The following is an 18,118-nucleotide window of genomic DNA, read 5'->3' as shown; positions in this document are numbered from 1 at the left end:
ATGTGCGAGATTTTAGACATGCAGCTTAGCTGGGATGGAAAAAGTTGTTTACTGTCACAGTGGAGTTACATATGTGAAAGAGACCATGGGAATTAGCAGAAGAATTAACCTGGAAGTTATTCACGGGAGCAGTGGACAGTGGCAGGATATTTGTATCTTGGACAGGTACCAAATTACGTTCGTTAGCGAGCTGCTGCTGTCCCTGAAGAATGTTCGAATAATGTCGTTTTTGAGCCGAGCTCGAGTCAATGGAATACGACTTCAACGATTCATCGGTTTTGTGGCCGGTAATTTTGCAAATCTCGCGATTTTCAATGCCTGCGTTTGACAGCAAAGTAACAGCAGTTGCCCGAAGACAATGGTTTGTATACACTTTGAGACCAGCGTTGGTAGAAATTTCTTTCATCATGTTGCCAATGACATTTACACCAACTGGCCTCGTGGTGTACCATTCGGTGTCGTCGACGTGGACTCGTCTCTTGGGAGCCTGGTAAAAAGCTCCATTGTTGGGATTGAGGAGAGACATGTATTTTTTTAATGAAAGTACAGGACAGAATTGGTCCGATGTTGCATAAATGCGTTTGTTGGGCCCATTTGAGTCTTTGAGGTCCCCCCTGTGATTTTTTGTGACTTCGGAGTGTGTCATTTCAATAAACTCGAACCTCTGTTCATCGGTGGATACACGAAAGGAAGATGCAGTTAATTCCCTTTGGTTTTCTTTACCATGACGAGCGAAACCGAGTGTAAGGTCGAACCACACTTTACGAAGCAAGCCGGAAGGAGTTTCCGTATCCAAACTTTCACGAATTTTTTTTAAATCATTCTCGGGGATAGCAGCATGATGTGTTGCCTGGTCAAGGCCATCGCGCTTTAGTTTTTTTATCATGGACAGAAAAACATTGTTTGCAGTGTGAAATTCCCGGTCTTAGATAATGTTTATGCTGCGCTCAAATGGCGGTCCCCTGATGTGCCTGTGTATGGCAGCACGCAACCCAACAAAACTCGATTTTGAGTAAAGATCTCCCTCCGCATTTCTGACTTCGGAATAAAAGAACCTCAGTCTCTCATTCAGTTGAGAAGCAGGAAGCTCTTCGAACTTGGGTTCAAAACCTCGGAAACCAAGCAATTCTGGAAGTGAAAAAGATTGCCTTGTTCAGGGTACAAATGTGACAGTAAGTGGGAGTAATTTGTTATTAGGACCTAGTCCTATTACGGCGTCGTGTTCAAATGAAATTTCCGTATATCCATTTAGCATAACATATCTCAAATCTTACAAAACGAAATATTTAATTTACGTTAAGATTTTGGTCAATCTCGTTATATTATTGCCATTTTTTGCGATGACACATTGGTCACGCTTTACATTGCTATCATGGCAATGGTGTAAGGGAGGTAACTGTCGCTGATGTTGATCGAATCTGCGTAGGAATTTTAGGTATGTGTTTATGTATTCTTTTATGTTTCAATGGCTTACGTCGAAATATTTTAACTCCCCAGGAGGTATTACGCCCAGTAGATTTGGAGAGGTTCCCATCCACGATGTCCTGTACTGCATTTGCATCAAGGGACGCGAAGTGGTCACTGGACGCTTGAACTTTTGGCTCTACGGAAACGCTGGCTGTATTTCCTAGTTCAGGGGCCATCTCAGAACGGTTTCCAGCTTCAACAGCTGTTGTGAGTAATAATAATAACAAAAGTAGGTGGGTGTATGAAAGTCATTACTATTATAGAGTTGCAATAGATGTTTTTACTCTGTTAAAAAATGAATTTCTTTTCTTTTCCCTTTGGCCAAGCCCAAGAAAATTACATCATTTATGATTATGATTGGGTAATTAATGAAAATAGGTAAATTTCATTTACCTTCAAATTCTTGAATTATCTCAGAAAATGTCTCGTCGTCCCAATCACTCAATATTTCATCGAAATCTCCGATGTGGAAGTCAGGGTAAATTTCCATCTGTTCCTCCATGTTGATGATTTCAAAAATAGTTCCATTAATTAATAAATACATACACGGTGATGAGACCCCAAAAATTCAGCGATGTTATGCTCATTCGACAACACTTTTTAACCAATCAGATCAGAGAACATACCTACTTTTATGTTACAATGAGGTATTAATCAAAAAATCGATGTGCAAATTTTTGTAAGAATCCGGTATCTGAAAATTGAAGCTAATATAAGGAGATTTCCGGATAAATGTGGAGGTAAAGATCATATACTTGTATTTTCGAGACAAACGTTTTATTAAATGTTTTATTTTTAATAACATCCTCACATTGAAAAATCCTAACTCCCCAGTGTGTTTGTCCTAAGGGTTCAGACCGCCTCCGTGGACTAGTGGTAGATCTAGAGCGTCCGCCCGGAGACCGTAAGGGCCGGGGTTCGATCCCCGACCGCGTCAAACCAAAAGACGTTAAAAGATGGTACTTGTTGTTACCCTGTCTGGCGCTCGGCATTAAGGGGCTAAAACAAGGAGTGTGCGGCTCAGAGTCAGTATACTGTGTCTGAGTGGGGTATTCATGTTAAACTGCGGCATGGTATCTCAGTGGGCTAGCACTATAAATCGGCATCAGTCCGGACTAGTACAAGCAGCCACACACACACACATACACGTACATGCACGTCGCTATGTAAGTGCAATAATCTTGGACGCGACTTTAAACCCCATTTCACCTCACCTCACCTAAGGGTTGATTTGGGTCTGCCATCCATACCAGTCTCGTCTATTGTTGGAAAACGACCCAGGGTTCTCTAGAAGTAGTTTGATCTCTTTTGTCTATGGGAACAGTTTATTGATTTGTGTTAGAGAAAATGTTGTTTCACGAGATAAATTAATAAAAAATAAATGTAGATCTACACTGTTGGCTATCTATAAACAAAACTTTGGTAATCAAGGTAATCAGTTGTTGGTAATCAGTCATTTTTGTTTCAATAATTCTACACTTTTATCTTTTGTTAGCGGTAGTCGCCTTACCTAAGTTCATGTCAACGACGATTATTGATGTTTCTTCCTTCATCGGTATTGTTGGTGCAGATGTTTGTTGTTCATCGTCTGAAATGGAATGTTCTGTGATTTCGAAGATTAAATGAGTTCAAAAATGATGATGTACTTTTGTTACATTATTATGAATGTGTTGATAAGGTAAGGCCTACACATTTAAACAGACGAAATTTTCGTTCGATTTATATATTTTCACGATTGTTATCATGCTGAAGTTTCTGGATTTCATTCACATGAACTGTTTAGCTTGGAGAGGGTTAAACTTATCACTGAATTCTGCCAAGTCCGGACCATTTACATTGGCAAAACTGCTGCTTTAAAAAAATTGCGAAATCTACCTGGTAAGTTGTCAAGAAAGTCGTTATGGGTAATAATCAAATTTGATAGGCAAAGGTGCAGTGTGAACAGCACAGCACATATTTAACGGCTATGGGGCATGTAGGATGAATATGACGATGACGTGAAAGGTGTATACTTGTCGATGTGTCTCACCTGTCGTGTGCCCCGAGGTGGGATAAATGTCCCGATCCTCGCTCTGTAGGTGTTAATAACTTCTTAATTGAAACAAATTTTTATCTCCCAAATCAACAGCATGACAAAGTAAGATATGATCATGACAGTTTAATATTTTCCTAATATTTTCGTTCCTATAATTTGATACTGCCTGTGTTCCACGTTAGATCCGACAGACGTCCGCTGATTGGGCTGCTGGCCTCCAACATAGATGTTCATCGCACCTGAATTGAAAACCGACACATGTCTCTCACCGCCAGAGTACTGTCACTATAAGACCCGTGATGATTCCGGGGTAGAATAAGTCTTTAGCAACCCATGCTTGCCGTAAAAGGCGACTATGCTTGTCGTAAAAGGCGACTAACGGGATCGGGTGGTCAGGCTTGCTAACTTGGTTGATGCTTGTCATCGATCCCAATTGCGTGGCTCGATGCTTATGATATTAATCACTGGATTGTCTGGTCCAGGCTCGATTATTTACAGACCGCCGTCGTTTAGCTGGAATATTGCTGAGTGCGGCGTTAAACAACAAACAAACAAACAAACAAACAAACAAACAACTGTCAATATAAGCGGTAAACCATTCCATAATCACGGGAAATCTCTGCTAAAAGCATAGCCAGTTGTACGATTCCGACTATATCAAGTTAACAATAACTACGAAATTCATTTGCGTACAAAGAAGCGAATTTAACTATTTTGACTAACATAATGTGTGGACGACTCGGTGGTTTGGTTTGTTTGTTGTTTAACGCCGCACTCATCAATATTCCAGCTATATGACGGCGGTCTGTAAATACTCGTGTCTGGACAGGACAATCAAGTGATTGACATCATGAGCATCGATCAACGCAATTGTGATACGATGACATGCATGATATATCGTGATGTTGAAGGGGCGGGACACAGAAGCTCATTTACCCGGCACAGAAAACATTATTGCATTTAGTGATCAAGTGTACCTGGAAGAACCGCCCATCCATCGTTATCTGTCCACACAGCCATCTTCTTGGGGTCCAGTGTGAACTCATAGACCGCCGACCTACCGGACGCAATGAATGTCCTGGTGAACCCTACCAGTTGAATTCTGGGTACAGGAAGTGAGGTATTTTGCCACGACATATAGGCCTGGGAGACCTGCAAAGTCAACAAGAGGAACAAGTTTCATTCACGACTATCAACAAGTTGATGATGCGGGCAACAGCAACGCTTTGGAAATATTTATACAGCAAAGTACGGTTATAACGAACACGCTTATAACGAACTGACGGATATAACGAACTATATTTTTGGTCCTGTCTATTTGCTGTATATATTCCGTACATTTGCTTATAGCGAACTACGGTTATAACGAATTAAAATTAGTGGTCCCTTTGAGTTCGTTATAACCGTAGTTTACTATAGTATACAACATTATCAGTTTCGTCACGATACTCCTACTGATCTCCATTCGATGGCCATACAATAGCTGGTTTGTTTAAAAGTGGAACGTATCTTTTATGTTGGAAACATAATCCCAAATAATAATTGTACAGTAAACTACGGATATAACGAACTCAAAGGGAGCTCTAATTCTAGTTCGTTATACCCATAGTTCGTAATAAGCATGCATACAGTATATATACTGCAAATTACCGGGACCAAAAAAAGGCAGTTCGTAATATCCGTCAGTTCCTTATAAACGTAGTTTACTGTGTATGTTTTCCTGAAGTCAACTAAACACTTAACACGAGTGAGAGTGAGTGAGTGAGTGAGTTGTGTTTAATGCCGCTTTTAACAGTATTACACTTATATCACGGCGTGTCAGCTTAATGTTGGAGGAAAGCCCGAAGTGATGCAGGTCTCAGACGTTTACCACTTCGGTGAAACCCATGAGCACGGGTATGGTGCTGACAAACCTAGAAACATAATCGGGGCGACCCGGGATTCGAACCCACAATCATAGGTTTCTGGCGTGCCAAAGGGACGCAACTCTGCACAGCGAATCGCTGCGCCTTAGACGACTGGGCCACCCGTGCCCCCTTCATGAGTGAGAGAAATTGTACCTGCATAAAAAGGGCGCCAGAGGATCTACATGAAAATAATACTGATATGATATGTGGACGATTCGATGGTTTGGTATGTTTGGTTTGTTTGTTGCTTAAAGCCACACTTAGTAATATTCCAGCTATATGGCGGCAGTCTGTAAACAATCAAGTCTGGACCAGACAATCCAATGATTGACATCTTGCGCATCGATCTACGCAATTGAGATACGATGACATGCATCAGCTAAGTCAGCGAGCCTGACCACCCGACCCCGTCAGTCACCTCTTACGGCAAACATAGTTGCTAAAGACCAATTCTAACCCAGAATCTTCACGGGACTGAAAATAATAGCAAAACATACATTAAGCAAGGTAGCATGTAGCAAAGAATAGGACCATAAGCACTGTCTCAAACTCACATGCTGCCTGTTGCATTTTTAAAAAACTGACCTCATCAGAGTCATATGACCCTGTGCTGTAGACAGTCACCTAATCTTTGTGTATACTCTACGTAAACTGACCTCATCAGCGTCATATGACCCTGTGCTGTAGACAGTCGCCTAATCTTTGTGTATACTCTATGTAAACTGACCTCATCAGCGTCATATGACCCGGTGTTGTAGAGAGTCACATAATCTTTGTGTATACTCTACATAAACTGACCTCATCAGAGTCATATGACCAAGTGTTCCAGACAGTCACTTAATCTCATCAGCGTCATATGGCCCCGTGTTATAGAGAGTCACCTAATCTTTGTGTATACTCTACGTAAACTGACCTCATCAGCGTCATATGACCCGGTGTTGTAGAGAGTCACCTAATCTTTGTGTCTACTCTATGTAAACTGACCTCATCAGCGTCATATGGCCCGGTGTTGTAGACAGTGACGCTACACCACAGCCCCTCCCCGGCCATGACGGTGATGTCGCAGGTAAAGTCAGCATATCTGAACGTCGTGTACGACAGGCCGTAGCCGTAGGGGAAGGCAGGCTCTCCATCAAAGTACCAGTATGTCCGCCCAGCCATGGAGTAGTTCACCATGGGCGGAATCTGCAAGGGGAGATTTAGAGAACTAAAACCATGCAGTGTAAACGGTAACTGATCTCCTGCTTAAAATGAAATTGACAAAGTGTTTGCACAATGTTGTGTCTTCGATAGTTGTCAGGGTTGGTATAATCAATAAAATGATAAAACCAATACTATCAACTCGTTCCTTCGTTCGTGAGTATTTCCATACGGATGGTGTTATGTGGCAGTAGGTATCAGTAGCAGTGGTGGTGTCAAGTGGTCAGGTGCAACAAATTGACTGAGTCGCTCGTAAAATATCAAACTCTGATGTGGCCAGATTTCAGCGGTCTGCGGCAGTAGGAGTACTTTTGAGTTATCTGCCTTTGCTTATCAATAACACAAGGCAGCTGCATTATTCGAGAAGTTTCGCGATGTGTCAGTTTTGTAGAAGACTGGCTGTACCTACACACAAGCCTCTGTACAAACCGATTTCAGTGTTAACCAGTTATAATTGAATTTTCGTTGTGTTCATGAAATTCCTGCATTCTGATTAGATGAATTGGTCACGTGTTATTGCATTCATTCCCCAATGAATGTACGACAGTTCAAAGAGAACAACTTCTAGGCTATGGGTCGGGTTAGCTGACACTATGACCGGCTTATCAGTCATTGACCACAACAAGGTGTATAAACTCTCACCTGGCTTTCACTGCTCGGCCATGTGAAGGGCAGTCTGGCGGCTGGCACAGACCCCACCCCAAGGTTGGCCAGAGAAGACAAAATGGCGTCACCTGCTGCTTGAGCCGGATAGAAACATTCCAAAATGGCGACGACGCGTGGGTTTGCTGTCGCCCATCCGATGTTGAGGGGGCCGCCGTTGATCAAAAGCAACACGACGGGCTTGTCGGCTAAAATCGAAAGGAGTGCTTGCATCGTAAAGAGAGACGTGTAATCGATGACCTTGATCAGAATTAAAGAATAACAATCAGCAGTAAATCACCATAATGTTTACGATAATGACATAAATTAGATTTGAAACTCATAATATATTCAAAACTGTGAACTAAAACTAAATCGAGAAAATAAGAACCGTTTTTAAAACAATCAGACAATAATGGCTCTCCTACTGTTTGTTTGATTGTTGTTTAAAGCCGCACTCAGAAATATTCCAGCTACAGGAAACTACGGTTATAACGAACACGCTTATAACGAACTGACGGATATACCGAACTTACTTTTTGGTCCCGACTATTTTCTGTGGTTATGCTGTATATATGCTTATAACGAACTACGGTTATAACGAACTAAAATTAGTAGTCCCTTTGAGTTCGTTATAACCGTACTTTACGGTACATGACGTCGGGTTCTCCTACTGAGGTAACAGTAATACCATAATGTCATCAGTATAAATCCTTCCGTGACCACGACTGGTTGAAACAATAACGTTTCGAGGATCTGAAGCTTGTCTGAATATACTAGAATATTTACTAGATCACAATATTGGAAGCAGATATACAATACAACCAGGTTTATATGGAGGCCAAGCTGTGCCAAATATCAAAACACTGGACAAAACCTCATGCTTATTACATCTGACAATGATCTATGCAGACGGGCGTATTTTATAGTAGCATCTTTTTTCCGTGAGCATTCAGGCAAAACGTCAGCTAATTTGGTACAGTAAACTACGGTTATAACGAACTCAAAGGGACCACTAAGTCTAGTTCGTTATAGCCGTAGTTTGTTATATGCATATACACAGCATAACTACAGCAAAAAGTCAGGACAAGAAGTAAGTTCGTTACATCCGTCAGTTCGTTATAAGCGTGTTCGTTATAAACGTAGTTTACTGTATTGTGGTTTGAAATGTAAATGTTGATGACGTTGCAGTATGATATGAGCTCGCATGATCCTCCTGCTTAACAATAAATGTATGATATTACTTTATTAATTCCTGCAATTGAACACCTCTTTCGTGGATATTGACTAGTGAGTGGGTGAGTTTGGTTTTACGCCGCTTTTAGCAATATTCCAGCAATATCACGGCCGGGGACACCAGAAATGGGCTTCACACATTGTACCCATGTCGGGATTCGAACCCGGATCTTCGGCGTGACGAGCGAACGCTTTAACCACTAGGCTATTGACTAATTAGGTTTAGTATCTAACAATCAACAACAAACAACACATATTCAAAGTTTGTGACAACACAATGGCATGCTAATTTGAGAAAAATGAACATTGAAGTTTTAAAAAATAATAATTTAAATGTATTTAAGAGCCATGTCCCCCTGTACCAACAAAGGATGGTGAGCGAAGGGTTAACATATTTCAGTAAGTTAACTGAGCAAAATAACTTCTTTCCAAAACTTGCGAAGACATGAAAACTTTATGGATAGCAAGTTCTTTATTCTTTTACCGGTGAAGATCGGGGTCAGAATAGATCTTCAGCAACCCTTGATTGCCGTTAAAGGTGTCTTTGCTTGTTGTAAGAGGCGACTAACGGGATCGGGTGGTCAGGCATGCTGACTTGATTGATGCATGTCATAGTACCCCAATTGCGTGGATCGTTGGTCATGACATCACTCACTCGAATGTCTGGTACTCGATTATTTACGGACCGTAAATGTAGTTGGAATATTGCTGAGTGCGGCAAACAAACAAACAAACAAACAAACAAACAAATGGAATGACGTTTCAGGGTTACTTCTTGCGCCTTCATCAGGGGAAAACACACGAATGGGAGAAGTTAGATCCAAACTGTTTTTCAGATTTAGGAAACTTTATAGGAAGAAAGATCGAAAGACCTCCCATGGCCACTTTGCGCATTTGACCTGACTGCCTCCGTGGTCGAGTGGATAGAGCGTCTGTCAGGTGGTTCGAGCCCCTGGCCCCTTCACACCAAAATACGTTAAAAGATGGTACTTGTTGTTGTCCTGTCTGGCGCTCGGCATTAAGGGGATAAAACTGGGAATGGTCGGCTGGGATTATGAGTTGGGTATCCATGCCAACCATCGGCATGGTATCTCATCATAAGTCCGGACCAGTACAAACACGTCTTCGAAAGGCATTTAAAAGTGATGCACATAAAGAAGAGAATTTATGGATGTCAACTTCTTTATTGTGAGGAACACAACGTTTCGGAGTATATACTTACTCCTTTTTTCACCCGATGAAGAAGTTGAGGGTTTTGTAGCGGAGGTTTATATTCGATGTATGATGCAGATGATGTAGATGATGCCTCACTGTTGCTGACGACGTCCTGAAGAAGCTGCAGTTGCTGTCCCGGAAGAGAGATATTGTGTCGGTCTTTATGAATGTCGATTTCTTTGAGATTTTGATCTTTTCAAGACATTTTACTTCGGGTATCTATTTTTTGTGGTTTTTGGTAACGTTTCTTTTGGCCGTCAGTATAGTTTCAACTTCCAGAGATAATTGACATTACAATAATCATAGTTTCATCTAAAAAAAATAATTGACATGACAAGTCTTTATAATTGGAGAGTTTATATTGTACTGATCAATTTTTTTACAATCAATAAGATTATAGCCATCGCCAGTTGAAATGAAATCATGAAATCTCGAGATGATTAATTGATGAAGATTGCTTCATGTTTGCTGATACCTATATTGTGAAAATTTACAGTAATGACAAAAAGTGCAAAGTTTATTTATTTTAAATATCCATTTTCCTGAAGATCAATTTCATCATTGAGATTTGATCACGTGATTAAAGTCCGACTGAGGATCGGCAGTCATGTGACTACGAGCGTCTATATTGATGTGCATGTGCAGCATTCCTGCATTGCCATTTAAAACTATGGCAAAGGTTCTTTTGGCTGCCAGTTTATTTCCTTTCCTTCAGTAGTGTTTTCGTTCAGTGTTGCTGCGGAGTTCTCACCTGTTCCTAGACACACGAACACCACGTCAGCTCCTTGCAGCGCCTTAACCACATCCGTCTTGCTGTAGTCTGTGCAGAAGGTGCTGGAGCAGCCGGCAGCGTGGGTGGCCGTAGTGCCCGGTCCGACCAGTCCGGACAGGGGGGAGGTGATATAGCGGGGGTCGGGACTTGGGGCGTAGTCACCAAACACCTGCTGGCTGTCATTTGCCATGGGGCCTACCACCTGGAAAAGAGGTTGGATCAGAATCAGTGACGAATCATGGGTTAAAGGACTCAACTCTTGATGAAATCGTGATGCGATTTGCCAGTATAATGTATGTAATGCAATAATAATATATATATGCAAAGGACGGTGCAGGTACCAGGGCCACTTGTACAAAACGATCTTAGCGCTAAGACTATTGTAAGTCTATGTTAAAGTATGGGAGTTAAGATCATCTTAGCGCTAAGATCGCTTTGTGCAAGTGGACCCAGATCAGTAACACTACCACAATGAACATGCATCAATGTATTTGTCGACACTATAACTTCACAATATACATATGTTTAAAACAAATTGATAAAGTTTGATTTCAATACTTAAGCATAATATTCATAGAGTCAATGGACATTGCCTTTGACAACCGTGTTTAATACAATTGATGAAAACTCAGCCAAACTTCGACTCTTTATTGACATGTGGTTTAATGAGTGAGTGAGTATGGTTTTACGCCGCTTTTAGCAATATTCCAGCAATATCATGGCGGGGACACCAGAAATGGGCTTCACACATTGTACTTTAACCACTAGGCTACCCGATCGCCCCTGTGGTGTAATGAGCTGCTTCCTCGGGTTTTTATAAATGATCCAAAACGCTTTCCATAATCGTAAGAAATCTCTGCTGAAAGGAGAGTTAATTGCCGATATCATAAGCAGGTGTTCATGAATCACCATCAAATTGTTTTGATACCCGGTGTTCGCGAATTGCATTTGTGTTTTTAAACCCTCTTGTTGTCCCCTACAGGACCATTTCCAGGTGTGACTTGAAGCATTAAACACCAGAAATGGGCTTCACACATTGTACCCATGTCGGGAATCGAACCCGGGTCTTCGGCGTGACGAGCGAACGCTTTAACCACTAGGCTACCCGACCGCCCCTGTGGTTTAATGAGCTGTTTTGATAACAGGTGTTCGCGAATTGCATTTGTGTTTATAAACCCTCTTGTTGTCCCCTACAGGAGCATTTCTTGAAGCATTAAACACGGCCGCATTTTATTTCTGTATGTATCCGTATTGCTAATGTCTTAAGAAATAGGAATGAGTTTATTGGTCAATTTTGAAGGAGTTTGAGCATTTCCGGATGTGACTTGATGCATTAAAAACGGACACATTTTATTTCTGTTTTCATCCGTTTTGAAAATTCTCAAGAAATTAGAATCAGGTTACTGGTCAATTTTGAAGGAAATATTTGAAGTATGTCCATAACATGCATTTCATTTAAGCTCGACATGTAAACAATTATAACTGAATTATACATTGTCTGGTTGTGCTGTGCTAAAAATTCACATACTTGTCAAGGGAATTGAAATCTAATTTCAGCAGTGTATTTTGCTTTTAGTCTTTACATCGAGACGTTGGTTCCTGACCTATACGTCTAATCCAGAAGTTACAATGAAACTCACAGCAATGTGGTTATAACGTGTCTTGATAGGTAAGACGCTATTGATATTTTTCAGCAGGACGAAACTCTTGATGGCTGCCTCTACAGCCAGCTGTCGGTGTGTGGAGCTCAGCACGACGTCATCAATGTCAAGGTAGTTGTAAGGGTTCATCTCCCGGGGGTCGAACTCTCCGAGTCTGAGTCTGGTGTAGAGGAGGGGTTTCATCTGCTCCCGGACAAAAGCCTCGGACACTTTGTTCTGATGTATGGCATCAACTGTAAAAAATAATATGGGAGTAAGATTATTTTTTATATTGTTTAACGCCGTACTCAACAATAATCTAGCTATATAACAGCAATATGTAAATATTAGCGTCTGGACAGGCAATCCAGTGATTGACATAACGAGTATCATTCTATTCAGTTGAGATATGATGACATCTATCAACCAAGTCAATATAAGAATACAGGAATATTCATGTCTGGATCAGACAATCCAGTGATTGACATAACTGGTCAGTATATTGGTCAGTCAGTAAGCCATACCCCTTGATCCCACTAGCCGCCTTCTCGCTGAAGAAGGTTCCAACAAGGATCTTCAAGGGCTAACCATATAATGGAACTAGCGCGAATTACCGAGTATTGTCCTGACTGAATTAATTATACCTGGGCAGGTAAAATCTAATTCTGAGTAAACGGTTATTCTAGATCTATTCTAGATCACATAAAGTCATTTTAAAGTCGTGTATCAGGTCACAAATCGAGACCTTATACAAGTCAATGTCAGAATGCCATCTGTGATGTATACAATGGTAAAACGTAATCTGTAAGTAGTTGTGACATTTCGTTAATACGAGATCATGTCGCGTCACAAGCAATGAAAACTAAAAATAGGCGTCTGTAATAGTAGTTTCTATAATATCTACGCCACTTTGGAAAAAAGGGCGGTAGGCTAGTCTAGAGGTTAAAGCGTTAGCTCGTCACGCCGAAGATCCAGTTTTATTTCCCTACATGGGTACAATGTGCGAAGGCCATTTCTGGTGTCCCCTGCTGTTATATTGCTGGAATATTGCTAATATCGCCATGAAACTAAACTCACTCTCGCTCACTCACAAAACCGCTTGCTTGTCTATAGTGTCTGCGATAAATATGTCTCTACGGGAAAAAAGCGGTTCAGTAATTCTAGCCATCGACAAAGATAACTCGCAAAGAAATATGACACCAGTCATAGTAGACATAGTGAGAGGGGGTGCGATTGGCGATTCTGTTAATTTTAATGAAACTCAAGATACGCCATATGTTCATTTTCAGACAGGCGTGATACGTTATTTGACATATAACTCCCTCGTCTTATATTTTACTGTCCACACCCTTAGACAAGCATCCACATCCTTAGACAAGCATCCACACCCTTAAACAAGCATCCACGCCCTTAGACAAGTATCCACACCCTTAGACAAGCATCCATACCCTTAGACAAGCAACCACGCCCTTAGACAAGCATCCACACCCTTTGACAAGCATCCATACCCTTAGCTAAGTCTCTTCACTTTGAGACATGCATCTAAACCTTGACGATTATTATTGTTTTCACTCACTGATAGAGTCATACACTCTTAGATCACCATCCTGCACCTCGAGGCCACACCCTCGTCTTATATTTTACTGTCCACACCCTTAGACAAGCATCCACACCCATTGGCAATTCTCTTCACTTTGAGACAAGCATCTAAACCTTGACGATTATTATTGTGTTCACTCACTGATAGAGTCATACACTCTTAGATCACCCTCCTGCACCTCGAGGCCACACCCAGCGTTCAGACAGCCTGCGGCGGCGTCGACGCTGTTGTTGAAGTAGTGCTGCCTCTGGATCATGTTGACGAGAGCTCCAGAATCTGCTGCTACGTATTCTGTGAAGTTCCACTCCCCTCTGACTATATCTGTCAGTAGCTTCTTGTTGGCACAGGCGGGGACACCGTTGATGCTGGAACACGGCAGGTAAATATATATATCCCTCCATTTTCTTCAAATAAATTTAGTCATACTGTCGTTAAAAATATTCGAAATTTTAAATTTTTTTTTTTTTTCAAGTATCAACACAAGCATCCACACCCTTAGACAAGCATCCATACAAGCATCAAGACCCTTAGACAGGCATCCACACCCTTAGACAATCATCCACACCCTACGGCAAGCGTCCACACCCTTAGACAATCATCAACACACGCATCCACACCCTTAGACAGGCATCCACACCCTTAGACAAGCATCCATACAAGCATGCACACCCTTAGACAGGCATCCACACCCTTAGACAACCATCCACACCCTTAGGCAAGCATCCACACCCTTAGACAATCATCAACACAAGCATCCACACCCTTAGACAGGCATCCACACCCTTAGACAAGCATCCACACAAGCATCCGCACCCTTAGACAAGCATCCAAACCCTTAGTCATGCATCCACACCCTTAGACAGGCATCCACACCCTGAGACAAGCATCCACACCCTTACAAAAACATCCATGCAAGCATCCACACCCTTAGACAAGCATCCACAACCTTAGACAGGCATCCGCACTCTTAGACAAGCATCCACACCCTTAGACAAGCATCCATACAAGCATCCACACCCTTCGACAAGCATCCACACCCTTACACAAGCATCCACACCCTTCGACAAGCATCCACACCCTTAGACAAGCATCCACACCCTTAGACATGCATCCACACCCTTAGACAGGCATCCGCACCCTTAGACAAGCATCCACACCCTAAGACAAGCATCCATACAAGCATCCACATCCTTAGACAAGCATCCATACCCTTCAACAAGCATCCACACCCTAAGACAATCATCCATACAAACATCGACACCCTTAGACAAGCATCCACACCCTTAGATAAGCATCCACACTCTTAGACAAGCATCCAAACCCTAAGACAAGCATCCACACCCTTAGACAAGCATCCACACCCTTAGACAGGCATCCACACCCTTAGACAAGCATCCACACCCTTAGACAAGCATCCACACCCTTAGACAAGCATCCACACCCTTAGACAGGCATCCACACCATTAGACAAGCATCCACACCCTTAGAAAAGCATCCATGCAAGCATCGACACCCTTAGACAAGCATCCGCACCTTAAGACAAGCACCCACACCCTTAGACAAGCATCCACACCCTTAGACAAGCATCAACACAAGCATCCACACCCTTAGACAGGCATCCGCACCCTTAGACAAGCATCCACACCCTTAGACAAGCATCCATACAAGCATCCACACCCTAAGACAAGCATCCACACCCATATACAAGCATCCACACCCTTAGAAAAGCATCCATGCAGGCATCGACACCCTTAGACAAGCATCCGCACCTTTAGACAAGCATCCACACCCTTAGACAAGCATCCACCCCCTTAGACAAGCATCAACACAAGCATCCACACCCTTAGACAAGCATCCGCACCCTTAGACAAGCATCAACACCCTTAGACAGGCATCCTCACACTTAGACAAGCATCCACACCCTTAGACAGGCATCCACACCCTAAGACAAGCATCCACACCCTAAGACAAGCATCCACACCCTTAGACAGGCATCCACACCCTTAGACAAGCATCCACACCCTTAGACAAGCATCCACACCCTTAGACAATCATCAACACAAGCATCCACACCCTTAGACAGGCATCCACACCCTTAGACAAGCATCCACACAAGCGTCCGCACCCTTAGACAAGCATCCACACCCTTAGTCATGCATCCACACCCTTAGACAGGCATCCACACCGTTAGACAAGCATCCACAACCTTAGACAGGCATCCGCACTCTTAGACAAGCATCCACACCCTTAGACAAGCATCCATACAAGCATCCACACCCTTCGTCAAGCATCCACACCCTTACACAAGCATCCACACCCTTCGACAAGCTTCCACACCCTTAGACAAGCATCCACACCCTTAGACATGCATCCACACCCTTAGACAGGCATCCGCACCCTTAGACAAGCATCCACACCCTAAGACAAGCATCCATACAAGCATCCACACCCTTAGACAAGCATCCATACCCTTCGACAAGCATCCACACCCTAAGACAAGCATCCACACCCTTAGACAATCATCCATACAAACATCGACACCCTTAGACAAGCATCCACACCCTTAGATAAGCATCCACACTCTTAGACAAGCATCCAAACCCTAAGACAAGCATCCACACCCTTAGACAAGCATCCACACCCTTAGACAGGCATCCACACCCTTAGACAAGCATCCACACCCTTAGACAAGCATCCACACCCTTAGACAAGCATCCACACCCTTAGACAGGCATCCACACCATTAGACAAGCATCCACACCCTTAGAAAAGCATCCATGCAAGCATCGACACCCTTAGACAAGCATCCGCACCTTTAGACAAGCATCAACACCCTTAGACAGGCATCAACACAAGCATCCACACCCTTAGACAAGCATCCACACCCTTAGACAGGCATCCACACCATTAGACAAGCATCCACACCCTTAGACAAGCATCCACACCCTTAGACAGGCATCCACACCATTAGACAAGCATCCACACCCTTAGAAAAGCATCCATGCAAGCATCGACACCCTTAGACAAGCATCCGCACCTTTAGACAAGCATCAACACCCTTAGACAAGCATCAACACAAGCATCCACACCCTTAGACAAGCATCAACACCCTTAGACAGGCATCCGCACACTTAGACAAGCATCCACACCCTTAGACAGGCATCCACACCCTAAGACAAGCATCAACACCCTAAGACAAGCATCCACACCCTTAGACAGGCATCCACACCCTTAGACAAGCATCCACACCCTTAGACAAGCATCCACACCCTTAGACAAGCATCAGCACCCTTAGACAAGCATCCACACCCTAAGACAAGCATCCACACCCTTAGACAGGCATCCACACCCTAAGACAAGCATCCGCACCCTTAGACAAGCATCAACACAAGCATCCACACCCTTAGACAGGCATCCACACCCTAAGGCAAGCGTCCACACCCTTAGACAATCATCAACACACGCATCCACACCCTTAGACAGGCATCCACATCCTTAGACAAGCATCCATACAAGCATCCACATCCTTAGACAGGCATCCACACCCTAAGACAAGCATCCACACCCTTAAACAAGCATCCACACCCTTAGACAGGCATCCACACCCTAAGACAAGCATCCACACCCTTAGACAAGCATCCACACCCTAACTCAAGCATCCACACCCTTAGACAAGCATCCACACCCTAAGACAACCATCCACACCCTTAGATAAGCACCCACATCCTTAGATAAGCATCCACAACCTTAGACAAGCATTCACATCCTTAGACAAGCATCAACACAAGCATCCACACCCTTAGACAAGCATCCATACAAGCATCAACACCTTAGACAGGCATCCACACCCTTAGACAACCATCCACACCCTAAGGCAAGCGTCCACACCCTTAGACAATCATCAACACAAGCATCCACACCCTTAGACAAGCATCCACACCCATAGGCAAGTCTCTACACTTTGAGACAAGCATCTAAACCTTGACGATTATTATTGTGTTCACTCACTGATAGAGTCATACACTCTTAGATCACCCTCCTGCACCTCGAGGCCACACCCAGCGTTCAGACAGCCTGCGGCGGCGTCGACGGTGTTGTTGAAGTAGTGCTGCCTCTGGATCTTGTTGACGAGACCTCCAGAATCTGCTGCTAAGTATCCGGTGAAGTTCCACTCCCCTCTGACTATATCTGTCAGTAGCTTCTTGTTGGCACAGGCGGGGACACCGTTGATGCTGGAACGCCGCCGTAAAAGGCAACTAACGGGATCGGGTGGTCAGGCTCGCTGACTTGGTTGATACATGTCATCGATCCCAATTGCGTGGATTGATGCTCATGATATCAATCGCTGGATTGTCTGGTCAAACCAACCAACCAATCTTTCGTGATTTCAGTCTTTCATTTTTG

At 43.1% G+C, this 18,118-nt stretch overlaps 1 protein-coding gene across 1 annotated transcript; it reads right to left on the bottom strand.

Moving 5' to 3' along the window:
• Positions 1-3,612: 3,612 nt before the first annotated feature.
• LOC124148358 (probable beta-D-xylosidase 6) lies at positions 3,613-18,001 on the bottom strand. Its single transcript, XM_048394003.1, has 9 exons — positions 17,723-18,001; positions 13,856-14,079; positions 12,115-12,368; positions 10,454-10,676; positions 9,799-9,894; positions 7,252-7,460; positions 6,394-6,594; positions 4,480-4,654; positions 3,613-3,741 (listed from the first exon to the last, which is right to left on the bottom strand). Exons 2-9 carry the CDS (start codon positions 13,968-13,970, stop codon positions 3,626-3,628), a joined length of 1,389 nt encoding a protein of 462 aa, XP_048249960.1. The 5' UTR covers positions 13,971-14,079; positions 17,723-18,001; the 3' UTR covers positions 3,613-3,625.
• Between the last annotated feature and the right edge of the window lie 117 nt (positions 18,002-18,118).

The sequence above is a fragment of the Haliotis rufescens genome, unplaced genomic scaffold, assembly GCF_023055435.1.
Source record: "Haliotis rufescens isolate VD_foot unplaced genomic scaffold, xgHalRufe1.0.p SCAF_126, whole genome shotgun sequence".
NCBI classification, from domain to species: Eukaryota; Metazoa; Mollusca; class Gastropoda; order Lepetellida; family Haliotidae; genus Haliotis; species Haliotis rufescens.
Note: the sequence above shows the minus strand (reverse complement) of the source record. Positions and strands in the feature narration are given on the sequence as shown.

What these genes read in the sequence shown, in the direction of transcription:
- LOC124148358 (XM_048394003.1), bottom strand. Translation starts at nt 13,970, where the DNA reads ATGATCCAGAGGCAGCACTACTTCAACAACAGCGTCGACGCCGCCGCA. An exon ending in GTTCGTGTGTCTAGGAACAG is followed by an intron (nt 9,895 to 10,453) that starts GTGAGAACTCCG and finishes TGTCTTGAAAAG; the next exon opens with ATCAAAATCTCAAAGAAATC. An exon ending in TCAGGACGTCGTCAGCAACA is followed by an intron (nt 7,461 to 9,798) that starts GTGAGGCATCAT and finishes TTTCGATTTTAG; the next exon opens with CCGACAAGCCCGTCGTGTTG.